General features: G+C 46.5%; 1 protein-coding gene across 11 annotated transcripts in view; it reads right to left on the reverse strand.

Moving 5' to 3' along the window:
• The window catches only part of ITPR1 (inositol 1,4,5-trisphosphate receptor type 1), a 320,128-nt gene that overhangs the window by 23,280 nt on the left and 281,959 nt on the right, over window positions 1-14,889 (reverse strand). For all 11 annotated transcript variants that reach the window (XM_049693591.1, XM_033437203.2, XM_033437207.2 and 8 more), the window contains 5 exons: window positions 9,278-9,473; window positions 7,842-7,934; window positions 6,521-6,660; window positions 5,786-5,951; window positions 2,805-2,965 (listed from right to left, as the gene is read on the reverse strand). In XM_049693591.1, the coding sequence (XP_049549548.1) occupies window positions 2,805-2,965; window positions 5,786-5,951; window positions 6,521-6,660; window positions 7,842-7,934; window positions 9,278-9,473 (756 nt within the window). The remainder of the gene's footprint in view (window positions 1-2,804; window positions 2,966-5,785; window positions 5,952-6,520; window positions 6,661-7,841; window positions 7,935-9,277; window positions 9,474-14,889) is intronic.

Raw genomic sequence — 14,889 nt, forward strand, 5'->3', positions numbered from 1 at the left:
TGAGTGCCCTCGGGCTGCCAGCCCCCACTGAGTGACTCAGCTGGGCACCCCCAGTTCCTAGCCCACTGTGGCTCTCCAGGGAGCCTGCCCGGCAAGGATTCATGTGGCTTCAGGGCGAGACACCGCCAGGAATGCTGTGGGCAAAATGGCATTGCCTTTCGGCTGGTGGATCGAACGCTTCCTGGGCCTTCGCCCAGCACACGAGACATCTGGTTCCTCAGCAACTTGGACATTCAGAGTTAAGAATTCTTTGATGCTACGGATTTTCAGGCTGTTTGACAAGAAGCTCTCACACAAAGGATGATGTAGATGGGAAAGCGCAGTGAACGCAGGGGGCTCTGAGCATGCTGGGTGGCCGGCTGGGGGGGCTTCTGGCTTTTAATCCTCAGCAGGTGACTGCTCACAAGGCTCCTGTTAAGTCTTCGTGACCGAGACAGAAACCCAGAAGTGCACCAGAGTTTTCTGTGACCATAAAGCAAGGTGGTTAACAGAAAACTTCAAAACTGGCCCCCGGAAGACTTAAAGACAGGGCACGTTCAGAGAGAGGCAAACCAAGTAAGGGGAGGAAAGGAATGTGTGATGAGGGTGAAAACTACAGGCTACCTCTTCTAAACGTTAAAGGATTTAATGCAAAGGCAGGTTGGTTTACACAATGCAGATAGCTTTGGGTCTGCATGAATGCCGATCAAACACGGTGTAACCTGGCACTGTCGACACGAGAAGGAAAAGGAAGGACCTGAAGACATTTCAGTTAATGTGTCCTGACCCCGGAAACCTACCCTGTGAACATCTGCACCCGACAACCACCAGAATTCCCAGTCTCCCTAAGGACAGACCCTGCTCCCACCTGGCCCAGAGCCGCCAGCACTCTCCCCGTGTTCTCCCAATGCCGGGGTCATGGAGTGCAGTTCCGGGTCATTAAACCCGGGCTTGCGTCCCAGCTTCCGAGCTCTTCCTGGGCAGCTTACTTAACCTTAAGCCTCCCTTTCATCTGTAAAAGAGGACATCCATCACCCTCATTCTGGGACTCGTGTCTTTTTCTCCCCCTTCTGTGTGTTATTTTTTCTCTTGCCTTCTCCTACTCTGATCGCTCTCGTCTCTCTACCCTTCTTTGTGTTATTTTGTCTCCTTGCCTTCTCCTACTCTGATCGCTCTGGTCTCTCTACGCTTCTTTCTTTCTCTCTTTTTTTTTTTAATTTGTTTGCACCACGTGGCTTGCGGGATCTTACTTCCCCGACCAGGGATCGAACCCGGGCCCCCTGCAGTGGAAGCGTGGAGTCCTAACCACTGGAACGCCAGGGAAGTACTGTACCTTCTCTCTTTTAAAACCTTTTAAAAAGTCATCTCTGTGGTGAAACCCCATCTATTTCTCCTCACCCCCAAAGTTCTCTCTTCCTGGCTCCCCACTTTGGGTAGTTTTCTTCATTCAACACAGTAAGAGACGTGGAAGAGCCTCACAGACCACACAGACAGCTAAGTCCATATAGAAGAAGGAATACTTCTCCTCGGCAGTCACATAACCAGTTTGGATGATAATTTCTTAAAGCAGTATCTGTTTTGTCTTCTCTGTTAGACTCTTACTATTCGGTTATGATTCACGAACCGGCAGCTTTGGCATCCCCTGGAAGCTTGTTGGAAATGCGGAATCTCAAGTTCTGCCAGTGCCTGCTGAATCAGAATCTGAATTCTAACCAGCTCTCGAGATGACTCATGTGTACATTAAATTATGAGAAGCACAGAATTAGACTTAAGGGCCTCCATGGTACAGACAGTACAGCATCCCCAGAAAGCCCCTCAGAACTGGGTGCTCAAGAACTAGGGCCCCGTGAGTACTGGCCTGCCTGTGTCCACCGCCAGTGATCAGCCCTCACCTGGGGTTCCTTTGCATAAAAAGCTTTAAAATCACATCTGCATAAAAAAACACAGAAGGGCTCATTTAGGATAACTTATACCTGGGCAGCGTGCTCAAGTCCTTGGCAACAGGAAGGAGATCAGTGAATCATGTAGTCTTTCTTCCCAGCTCACCGTCCCCTCTCCTCAGTGAGCTGATGTAAATCACAGACTCCCTGAACTTCACAATCCATGCCTCGTTGCTTTACCATACGCCCCTGAACGTTTCAATGAAGCTCAGAACCACAGGGATGAAAGGACAGCTGGCCCGGAACCCCCAAAGCACACGCCTGGTGCCTCTACAAAGCCCTGCCTGAGAAGAGCGCTCTGCAAACCTGCGGCAGCTTCCCCCTTCCCGGGCCACGGCGGTCACGCTCCCCGTCAGCAAGAAGATTAATTTGGGACTCAGATTCCTCCATCACGTGATCCCTTCCTGATGATTAGCAAATTGTCTCCCAGAAAGGCTAGGCTGAGGCCAAACGGACCAACCAGGCCGAACTACACCGAGTGATCATTTAAAAAATATACCGCTTAGAGACCAGGTCTTATATAAGGAGAAAAAAACAGAAAGGGATCCATCATCAGGAAGAGAGGCCAAGTACATAGAGGTGGGAAGGCGGGCTACAGAGCGAGATCCAGGTTAGAAGCCCAGCCCCGGTTAGGGCGGCCGTGTGCTAATCTCGCTGAGCTGCAGTGCTTCCTCCTTTAACCTGGAGATGACACCCCCTGTCTGGGGCTTCTGAAGGTCACCTGCAAAGACTCACGAAGTTCCAGAGACTAGCGCCCGGTCCATGGTAAGGGATCAGTAGACGCTGGATGTTAGCTTCCCCGCTGGCTCCCGGTACCATGCTCCGAGCTGAAGCCGGGCTGGCAGGCCAGAGTGTGACCTGCCTCCAGGAGCTCTTTGCGCTCACCTTGATCATTTCCGCCACGTAACTCTCGGGCCCCGTGTACTCTGTGGAGTCCTTGACTTTCACCAGGACGATGAAGCACAGGTAGTGCCACATGTTGTGCTCCTCCTTGATGTGCTCTTCAAAGGTGACAGTCTTGTTGTCGAACTTGTCCCTTTCCAAGCCTAAAAAGAGACAGAAAGCCCCGAGTGAGCAGCCATGGGGCAGAAAAACCCACGAGAGAACCATCCATCCAGAGGAGGCTGTGGTTTCACTCCTGTCTTTATAAAGAGTTGGGCTCTGCTGGCCTTACAAATGCATTCACTTTTGCATCATAGCAGGAAAACACAGGCCGTGGGTCAGATGGACTTGGGCTTGAGTTCCACCTCTGCCACTGACCAGTCACTGTTTGGTCTCCATGTGCCTTAGCTGCCTTCTCAGGGGATGGGAAGGCACCATCTAGGTTCCAGGAGTGTGTGTGGGTTAAATGAGCATGGGTGTGACAGGTCTGTGCACATAGGCAACCAGGGAATGCGAAGTCCCTTCTCCCAGGTAAATGCCAAAAGGGAGACACGTTAAAAGGTTTGTGAGGAGACAGGGGAAGGACAAAAAGAACTAGACATACAGTTTAAATGACAGCTGGTAAGTTTATCTTTTGCAGAGGTATAGGTGAGCAATTCTGAAAACAGCTTCTGTGTATTCTTAGATTGAGCAAATAAATAAATATATGGTGATGCTGGGAGTCAGATATCTAACTGTCAAAGAAGGGAGCACAAAGATAGAAAGGGAGAGAGACAGAATAAACTCTGATTGTTGAATTGGAATTAGAGGTATGGGTGTGAACTCATCCTTTTTCATGTGTTTATGAAATAGATAGAGAACTCTGTGGATACATGTATCCTCTAGATTTGTGCCCTAATTAGCCCTGGGAGCAGTGACACACCAAGAGGAATGAGCACACCCAGTCACCAGATCTTGGCTTCTAAATACCAGTCTCCACTAAACAGAACCAGAGCTCTTTGGAGAAATGGCTGATACCAGGGCTGGGTCAGGGAAGATGCAAGGTGAGCTTGCATCTAGAATACCTCATGGTGCTAAAAAAGTAAGAAAGTCCATAATAAATGATGGTGACGTGGCAAAAACACAGAAGCCTGCTTTGAAGGGGCTCTCAAAATCTGGGGCAATCTGAGCATCAGAATAAATTATGACAGTAAAGGGTTATATAACCCATCGAATTAACTAAAAACACACAAATCCATTGTGTTACAAATACAAAAGTACAAATATACACAGGGAAAAGAGAAAGTTATTTCTTAAAGTAAAAAACCAATTAACAAATGTAGAAAAAACAGTAAAGGAAGAAGATCATCATTTGGCAAACATCACAATCACAGACTCAGGAAAAAACTGGATGCAAAAACTGGTGCGTTAACATTTAATTTGAGAAATAATGGGATATTTACGTTGCCTCAAAGTATCTCCTCATATAATGGTTCTCAATTACAAAGAGCAGAAAAGTAACTTCAGTGGAGAAACAGGGCAATTACCAGCTTAACCAAGGGATCAGAGTTAATACAACCAGTTATAAGATGAACTGGCAGCATGTACCTCCTGATATGAGGCACTGAGGAGAATACAGCATTTCTTTGATGTTCCTATAAAAAAATGCATAATCTCAATCTTACCATGAGGAAACATCAGAAAATCCCAAACCAAGGGACATTCTACAAGATAACTAACTTTTATATTCTTCAAAAATGTCAATGGACTGAATTCAACACATGACCTGGGACTATCATTTGCTATAAAGGACATTACAGGCATAACGTGTGAACTCTGACTAGGATCTGTAGATTAAGTAAGAGTATTACATCCTTGTTAACTTCCCAATTTTGATAATTATATTGCGTATATATAAGAGAAGGGTCCTATCTTTAGGAAATATATAGTATTAAAATAGGGATAAAGGGGCATTGTGCCAGCCACTCTCAAACTGTTCAGAAAAATAGTGTGTGTGTGAATATAGAAAATGAAGGAAAACTTTAACATGTGACAAACTGGAGGAAAGAGTATATAGAAATTCTCTGTACTATTCTTATGACTTCTGTAACTGGAATTCTGTCAAAAGGAGAAGTTTTAAATGGTTTTAAGGGGACAAAAATCTAAGCTCTTAAGTTTTTAAATGGAAAAATGATCATTCTTTGAGTAGACGCACCAGTAGGAAATTTATGTATTTAGTAACTACATTATGAACAATCTTGAAATGACTACTCAGCTCCCAGATTCCTACATGATGAATCTGCATTTACATGTATTTCCTTGTAGTTATACAGAAAATGATATCTCTGGCACCCCATGCACCTCCCTTATGTAGCAGTTTACTACTCATCATTAAGTGCCTACACAGTGCACGCGCTATGCTAGGCGTGTTTCATAAACTAGCTCTCCTAAGTCCCAAGATAAGGCAGAGAAGTACATATTATTGTACCCATTTTACAGATGAACAATAAAGGTTCAGAGAAGTGAAGTGACTATACCATGGTTACACAGCTAAGTGGCAGAGGTTTAATCAGAAACCAGGTCTGACTCCCAAGCCCAAGCTCTGAACATTTGCACTGTATGCTCTTAGAGGACTCTATTTCCACTTAAAACCTGTTACCATCTGCAGTAAAGCCATCCACAGGCTGGAGGTGGAGGCAAGATCTCCATTCTGGTTACTTAGAATGGGAACACGAGATGCTCTGGCAGCCCAACAACCATGAGACCCTGAGACACATACATTTCAAATGGTGTATGATGATGCTTCTGCGAGCCCAAGCTTATTGCTTAAAACCGACCGCCAAGTGCTGCACTAAGTCCATGGGCACTCCAGACGCTCCCCAGCAGAACAGATCAGGGGCCGCTCAGTGCCAAGGGCAGGGACGCTGGAGAACGGCAGCGGCCCTTCCCACGGAGAGTCTGGGCTCCCCCAGCCCCTCGGCACAAGCCAGGCTGCCACCACTCACCGCAGATAAAGCACGTGGTCTTTAAGATCTCTTCTTTCTTCTGCTTTTCGCTCCTCAGATCGGCAAAGGTGTCAATGATGACCCCGAAAATCAGATTAAGGACAATGATGATGACCATGAAGAAGAACAAGAGGTCATAGATCACTCGAGCAGCAAAGAGGGGCTCCTGGAACAGAGGCACCTCTGTCAGCGGGTTACCCCCTGTCCCCAGCACTCGGGTCTGCAGAGCTCAGGGCAGAAGGAGGGGACCGGATGCCTCCAAGTCAGACGTCCCAGCCCTCCTGGCCCACCCCAAACCCCAGCAGCGCCGTGTGCTTCGTTCGGCACGTTACATTGGGTGTCAAAGTGTAAGAGCCACAAATGCAGCTCTTTTCACACCCGCTGTGTATACTGTGAGTTCTCCAAGTGTCACGTGGCACGTGCCCGAGAGCAGCTTCCTGGGATCTAAGGGGTTTACGAATGTGTTCATGCAGGCCAGACCTGGCCCCCGAAGGAAGGAATCGCTTAAATACACAGAGGGGAGAGCAGAAGCTGCCCCCCTCCGCACTGGGGCTTCCTCCCAGGGCTGCAACTCGACGGTGACCAGAGAGGAAAGCAGCTGGCTCTGCACGCACGTCTCCTCACCACCGCTCCCAGCCCTGCCTGTGTGTCTTCGGTTTACACTGGAGCCCACTGCGTGGTGCTCTCACCACCCACCCCGCCCCCCTGCTCTTCCTTCCCCTGGGGCGCAGCTACCTCTTTGGACGGCTTCCTGAGCACATCTCCCACTCCGCCCCCGCTCCGCAGCCCGTGACTCAGCACTGTGACGATGCACATCAGCAGCGTCTCGCACGTGTGCTCTTTATCTTGCTCCGTCTCTTCTGCAGGGACCCGCTCTGCGAACAGGGCAAGTCAGGAGAGATTTGAAACGTGAGTGAAAAGAGATACCGGGATTTGGACATCATGATTCCTGAATGCCACCTCACCAGCGGACAGACAGGAGCCAGAAAGAATAAAAGAAAGGAATCGAGCATCCAAGGCTTTCTTTTTCATCACTGTTTTCATCACTAAAACTTGCTAATTTCTCAAGCCCAGAATTGCCCTGCCCTCTATTAAATCTAAAATATTCCCTATCGTTTTCAGATTTTAAACTACAGTGTCAGCTCCGAACAGGCGCTGACAGGACGCTGAGTGATAAGCATCTCTTCTCTCAGCTCAGGGCCCAGGTTCCTCACCGGGGATGCTGTAGGGCTAAATCCAGCAACATTTTTACAGTTGGTCCGCTGAATGAATCGCCTTAAACTGGAAACTGTCCATTCTTACTGGTTTTTGGAGGAAGAACTTGCTGACCGCCCTGTTCTTTTCTCCAGCTGCAGTGAGAATGGTCTTGCTAAAACACCTATCTCATCATATCACTCCCCTCTCAACAACCTGGATCATCCTTTAAGTAAGCTTTGACCCCCTGAGCCTGACATGTAAGACCCTTCATGATCTGGCCCTTTGTTGACCTCTCTGGCTTTACTTCTTCTGGCTCTCCTTTCTCGTGATCGTTATCTCCCTAAACATGCCGTATTCTACGTCCAGGCCTTCAGGCACGCTGTTTCCTCCAACAGGAATACCGACCCCTCCTCCTTCGCCCAAGATTCTACTGTTTTCGTTCAGCTGTCACCTCCTGGGTGATACTCTTACTCCAGTACTAGGCTGGGTGCCTATCTTCTATATTCCATCCTTACTCTCAGCACTTAGCATCCTCTCTAGTAATCACCTCTTTGCCCACCTCCCTCTCCCCCGGCCCCGACCCTGCCACTATAGTTTATTATATCTTAGAGTACAACACAGTCCCTGGCAAATAGTGGGCACTCAGTAAATACTGGCTGAATCAATGAAGCAGCTATTTTCTTCCCACATAGCCTTCTTTCCCCCGCTTCATCCCCCTCCTCTCTCCCAGCCCTTCCTCTTTGCTACTGGCCTTACTTCTGAGCAGTGAGTCTGCTTTCATCTGCTTCCAATGTCATGTGCACCATCTAAGCCTCTGGGGGGAGCCTGGCACTAACATGGTAACGCTGCGAGGTCCTACCTTCTTTGGGTGCCGGAGAGGAGCAGTTCTCCCCAGTCTCCACCCTACACACGTCAGAGTACAGGAACTCGCTTGCCAAACTCTCACTGGCTTCTGGAGAGAGAAGGAAATTTTATGATGAACAATCTGGCAACATATGGTTAAAATGTTTGAAGTCCCCAACTCACGGCTGATTAAACAATTCTTTACATAAATAACACCCGACAAGCCTGCATATAAATTCAAAGCAGAGATGCAATTTACACTTTCATTTGGTGATCTGTATGGGAAAAAAGCCAGAAATGTCAATTCCTGTAAGCTTACTAGAAATATCGCACTTAAATAGCACCTCTCCAACTTTGAAGACAAACAGCTGAAACTCTTCGACAAACACTACTGAACATACAGACTCCAGCAAGATTTATACCAAGTCTGCATGAGAAGCGGGAGTGGAAATCTGAGACCCAGATCAGTTTAGTTCAGAACCCTAGGATGGTTGGCAGTGAATGCCATTTTTAGTGTCAACTTGGAGGCTGGAGTTACATGCCAAGAATGCAGCATTTGGGAGGGAGAAAAAGGCTGCCTGGCTTAGTTACAATTCTAGTTTGTTCCTTGGACTCAGGGCGCCTGGCTACCAGATGAAAAACCAGTAATATTTCACTTACTAGTGTCAAGTATTTTAATTGAGGGAAAAGGCACTTGGGTATCACTCAAGAATATGTATCTCTCTCTCTCAAAAGAGGAAATCTCTTCTGTTTTTTCTATAAATGAAAATCATATAAGCTCACTGTAAAACGTGCACATTGTTTAAAAAAAAAAAATGCCCCAGAGACAGCCACTGACTGCAGTTTGGGGGTATATTCTTCCATATTTTATAAGACATATATGAGCTTTTTAATTAAAAATAAAAATCTACACAGACCCTATTGTAGTTATTCTTCTGCAATTTCCTACCATATCCTGGGTACTCTTCCATGAAGGTTTATAAAGACGAACCATATCTGCAGGTTTCACCACACCATGGATGAACCACACTAATGAAACACTCCCTTACGTTGAGATCGCTTCCAGTTTCACACTGCAATGAACATACTTCCGTACACATCTGTTTCTACATTTTTTTTTTTAAAGGATAAATTCCTAGGGGTAGATTTACCAAGCCAGAGGGATGCATACTCCTATGCTTTCAATATACATGGTCAAACTGTTTTATGAAAATGTTGTACTAGTTTAAAATAGGACTTTAGTAAATAAATTCAACGTAGCATCTGGACACTCACACTTAGCACTGACACATCATACCGCCCTTTGAATGAAGTGAAAACTAAGCCCTGTATTCAGTTCACACTCTGAGTGTTAGGGAGATACCTACACTGCCAAAGTCATCATTTTTAGTTCAGTTGTAATCAGGAAATACTCTTTTAACATTAAAAAAGCTCAGAAGATCCCAAACCCACCTGGAAGAACGGTTTCATTGGGCAGCCTATCTACTTCCAAGATGAAGTCATCCTTGAAGAAAAGGTAGCCCACTATTGAGAACAGGTAAACCAGGATCAAAGCCAGGACCGCCGTCAAGATGATGGACCGTCCATTGCGAGTGACGCTTTTAATGACATTAAGCAGAGTCTCTTCTCTGTACACTAAGTCAAAAAGCTTTAAAAACAAATGAAAGGACAACAATGGGACCATTTTAAGAAGCCTCTATATTAGATGGACATCAGTATCCCCTAATGACAACTTTATAATGATTTATAAACAATTTACCCTTCCGGAAACTCAAAAGCATTATACCCTTAACGTGTTACCCTTGCCTGTCTTAACAGTGAAAACCGAGATGGTAAAAATAAGGAAAAACAAATATAAAAAAGGAGGGTGGGAAACAATAGCAATTTCAAGTTGTTTACATGTAGCTTAGAGGTCTTGGGAATAGAGAAAATACAGGCTGTGCCAGTGAGCTGCAGAGGACAAGGGAGGAAAGGGATGAGGGGCCTGGTATTCATTTAGGGATTATTCACTGAGCTTCTATTAAGGGCCAGCCACTCTGGATACGGGGCTGGCTGACCTGCAATGGGCCAGGCCAGGGAGCAGGGACTCCGGAGCGGACAAAGGTTCAAACCTCAGCTCAACCGCTTGCTACCACCAGGACCAGGCACTACCCCCTTCCTCTCAGAGCCTCCGTTTCATCATTTGCAGACTGGAGGAGAGAGACTTATTGTAAAGAATAAATAGACAATGTATATATAGTGCTTAGCATACAGTCATACTCATGTGCCCAGTAAGTCCACAATCGATGGTAATTATCATTAAATTCCCGACGAAGAGACTGGGCCAAGGTCACACAGATAGTACACAGCAGGGACGCTGGCGGTGGTACCACGCCAGGAAGCCTAAACCCTTCCCATGGCCCTGGTCGGGGCAGAGACCCCCTGCGTTTCACAGCGGGTTCACCATCTTGGTGCGCCCTCTGTCCAAGGGGCCTGCGCTTTGCAAGAACTTGGCTTCATGAGAAATGGAGGCCCCCTGGAAGTACTCAGAGGTATGGGAGACCAGTAGCTGGTTTTCTAGGAACTACAATCTCAGATATTTGGCTGCAGGGTTGGCGGAGAGCCATGAGAGAAGAGATGCATGGTGTTATTCTGGACCTGGGTGGGGGCTAGCTTTAATATGGCCTCTGTGTGGACATCTGATCCTGTCCTGAAGGTCCTGCTTCCACCGTGGCTTTGGGGAATGACTGTGCACAGCCAAGTGAGTCAGGGGACAAGGGTGTGAATCCTGACTCTGCTTTTAATTTGTTGCAAGCTGTTGATCGGGCCATGAGACCTCTCTGGACCTCAGTTTCTGCACTGGTAAAATCAGTGGACTGAACTAGCTCATCTCCGAGTCCCTTCCAACTTAGAATTTTACGTCTGAGTTCATTTTCTGCTCAATTAGCCCCTCTGCCTCTATCAGGCCAGTCTGTGTCCTGAGACCAGTGTGAAGGGCACCGGGTAAAGGAGGACACTTAAAAGGAAGCAAGGAAGAGGCGTTTATTCGATATAAGAGTACAAAGGCTAATGTTGCTGTTAATGTTGGTTAAATATTTTCCAGCAACTCACCATGAAGCAGCAAGTAAGAGCAACTTCAGACAACAAACGCCACTTGTTTTCTGGGGCTAAGAACTGTAGACATTATACAGCCCCCAAATCACTGAAATGACAAGTAACTTTTTCCTTTTCATTTATCTATCATTTCTGATTTTAAAACAATGGACATATATCACTTGATAAGGAAAAACTTTCTTCTAATTAGAAAATTAGACAAGTGCAATGGTGAAAACACAAAAAAGCACAAAGAAAAAACAAAAATCACTAATAACCCCAATATCTATAGACATTTACTCAACAAATTCTTTCCTTCTGACCTTACTACATAATTGAAAAAAGTGTAACGTATGCATACATATTTTTACAAAAATATTATACCGTAAGCTGGCATATAGTCCGCTTGCTTGGTAAAAAGAATCATGAACATTTTCATGTCAAAAAGATCACCTAGTTAAAGTACCTGCCTGGATGATAGCCTGATTGACGAACTCAGAATCTCTGTGAGGGTGTGATCAAAATAGATATTTTTTCAAATCTAAGTAAATAACTATCATCACAGCTCTGGTTAAAAATAAGCAGTGGGCTTCCCTGGTGGCGCAGTGGTTGAGAGTCCGCCTGCCGATGCAAGGGACACGGGTTCGTGCCCCGGTCCGGGAGGATCCCACATGCCGCGGAGCGGCTGGGCCCGTGAGCCATGGCTGCTGAGCCTGCGTGTCCAGAGCCTGTGCTCCGCAACGGGAGAGGCCACAACAGTGAGAGGTCCGCGTACCGCAAAAAAAAAAAAAAAAAAAAAAAAGCAGTGGTCTGATTTTTTGGATAATACCTTTTCTCTCTTCCTTCTGGTACTTTCACTCATTTTAGATTAGAGATTATTTGAATATGGTCCTGAGGTAGTTATAGTCTCTTGAATTTGGGCAATATAGCTGCCACCTGTGTCTATATTTAATAAAAAGAACAATTAGATCTATTTGGATTTCTGAGAGCTTTTTCATTTTATGTCCATGGATCTTTGTTAAGGAAAGTTTTACTTCATTATGTTTTTAAGCTTTGTTTCTGTTATAATTTTTTCTGAGGAAAAAAATAATAAACCTTATGTCAGTTTCAAAAAAAAATGATCACCTAGTATTCCAGTGTATGGAAAAACCACAGTCTACTCAATCAATATCTTTTCCTTTTTTAAACAGTCAAGATGTTTTCAATTATATAGCATTAAAAGTAATGCTGTGATGAACACCTCTGCACGTGCCTGAATATATACCTGTCCAGTTATTTCTTTTTGGCAAGTTTCCAGAAATGGAACTGTTGGGTCAAACATAACACACAATATTCACTCCACTGCTTTCCGGAAAGGCTGCACCAATTTATCCTTACCACTGTTAGAGAACGAGGCCCATTTTAGCGCACTCTCACTAGAAGTGGGCATGCTCGTGCTTCTGAACCTTTCCCAACATTACAGGTACAACACGGGATCACGCTCGTGTTTTAATCAATATGTCACTGTTTGACATTAGAACACTTCCACGTTTACTGACCATGTGAATTTCTCCTTTTCTTACCCGCCTGCTAAGGAACTTTGTACACTTTCATCTTGGGATGTTAATAGTTTGCTAAGGACACAACTTGAATGCAGGCTTGGGACCGGGTTCAGCCAGTCTCGGGGTGAACTTCAATTAGGCCACAGTCGCCCACTCTGCCTTTCCGCCCTGCTGGTGTAGAGTTTTCACGTGACGTGTGGGTTTTCCCTGCTAGAGGTCTCTCTTCAATTCCTTCCTGTCACAGGCTTTCCTCATTTATGGAATAATGTGAACAGTTTCAGTATTTTGTCTGTGGTTCCCAACAGACATGTTAAATACTGCTTTTGACACCAAAAGGAACGCATCACTTGAAGTCACAGAAAGTGACTTAGAAACCCTGCAGAAGCACCTACGAGAAGCGTCCAACCCCAGTCTCATTTGACCCTGGTCAGTCTTTCTCAAAGTGCACTGAGCCAAGGTAGCATCACCAGCAGCTCGGAGCCCCTCTGATCCTTCTGTGACAGGTGAGGGACGGGAAGGCAGGCATGCAGACTGCAATGTGAAATACCGGTTTCACCGAAGAAGGGACTTTTTCACAGGCTCAAATGAAAGGCAGCTCAGGGCCGTGCTTAAGCACTTAGACCCGGGAGTCAACAGAGCTGCGTCACTGTCGTGGTCTCTGCCCCTGACTTGCGGTGCGACTCCGGGCAGGTGACCTGCCTCACCAGGCTCCACCTGGCCAGTGGTGATTTGCAGAGTTCGTCCGCCTCAAAGGCGGTCGTGAGAGGGGACAGAAAGAGCACACAGGGAACAGTCAGTAAGTGACAGGAACTGTTCTCTTCTACACTGTGAGGCCCGTGAGGGCTGGGACGACACTGCCTCGTCTCACCATGACACCCACCGCATCTAGTTCTGGCACTGGCTGGCACTGCCAGTGACCAAAAGAAAAGGATCTTATGAACAGAAAAAGAAACAGAGCCAACGGGACATAGATGGTTGGAAAAGTCATTTTCTGCCAGGGCGAGATGGCACTGTCTGAAGGGGACTCCCCTACCTCGTGGGAGAGACCCCTCAGCAGGGGTGGGAGAGACCCCGACTCAACTCTGCCTCCCCACTGAGAGAGGACAGGAATTTGTCAGGTTCCGGACTTGGGCCTCCCAGACTCACAAACAGAAACCCCACCCAGGGGTGTTATTGCATGAGACAAAAAGGCTTAGAAATATACACAGAGCTCTAAAGATCTCTGATAGAGAGCGACCAAAATCGGGCACATAATGGCCATCACAAGTGTATCCAGAGACCTCTTTGCCTAAAACCTCAAAGTACGGCCAGACCTATTTTAAAATGAGGGAAAGGAATCCATATCTATATCCCTCAGTCTGCCAACATCCACCACTAATGGAAGGAGCTAATCCTGGAGGCCTAAACGGTGCATCCTTTATGGTATATGGCTGGGAGAGGGGAGACGGGATGACACAGACGGTAATGACAGCCGGCCATCGCTCAGCATTTCTGTGGCGGTGCTGTTCTCAGACCCTGACACGTGAAGTAGCAGAAAATCCCTATGATGGCCCTGCCAGGAAATGGACTGTTCTCCCCATTTCGTAGATGGGGAAACTGAGGCACGGAGCAGTTAAGTCACCAGCCTGGAGACCACATGGACGGCAGCTCCTGGAAGTGCCTTCCTTGCTCTGCTTTTTGCAAGTAGATCCCTCGTCGTTTCTTTTTTTTGGCCGCACCACGCGGATTGCAGGATCTTAGTTCCCCAACCAGGGATCGGACCTGCACCCTTGGCAATGAAAGCGCACAGTCCTAACCACTGGACTGCCAGGGTATTCCCAAGTCCCTCGTCTTAAGTCAACACTTAGGCCTTGATCATTTTTTATCATCAGACACATTCTAATACTTCTTGTATTCCCTTTATGGATGGTTTCCCTCGCAGAAAGGTCAATTTTATGCTTCCTGTCATTTAACATAGGTACAATGAAGTGGTTTTTTATCTACAACCCTACAGGTCAAGATTCCCTGTAATGACAGGAGAATAAGCAGATAGAGGTCTGTCATTTAAAAACCTGCCCAGGAGGAAAATAATGGAAAATCAAGACATTTAACCACTCAGCTCAAACTGGAACACAACTTCTGCTAAAAAGGTCTCCTGGATCAATAAATCTATCAAGCTCATTGCCATGGGTCTTGGGTCTTTGAAAATACCTCCCGCTCTTACTGGCACAACATGTTTTCACTGGAAAATGGATCCCATGAGAACTGTCAGAAGATGACAGTCGCAAAAACATTCTCCTTGTAAGCGCTGGCTGAGGCCAAGAAATAAGACAGACAAAGGTGCACATGGAGGCAACGTCTCCTGACCCAGATGGCAGGCATCATCTATCATCATGATCACGCACTGTGATCGCGCACCTCCTGGGCTCCTGATAGCTGACCTGCTCCCTGGGTAGCTTTCCTCTCCAGATG

The sequence above is a fragment of the Orcinus orca genome, chromosome 10 (genome assembly GCF_937001465.1).
Source record: "Orcinus orca chromosome 10, mOrcOrc1.1, whole genome shotgun sequence".
Taxonomy (NCBI): domain Eukaryota; kingdom Metazoa; phylum Chordata; class Mammalia; order Artiodactyla; family Delphinidae; genus Orcinus; species Orcinus orca.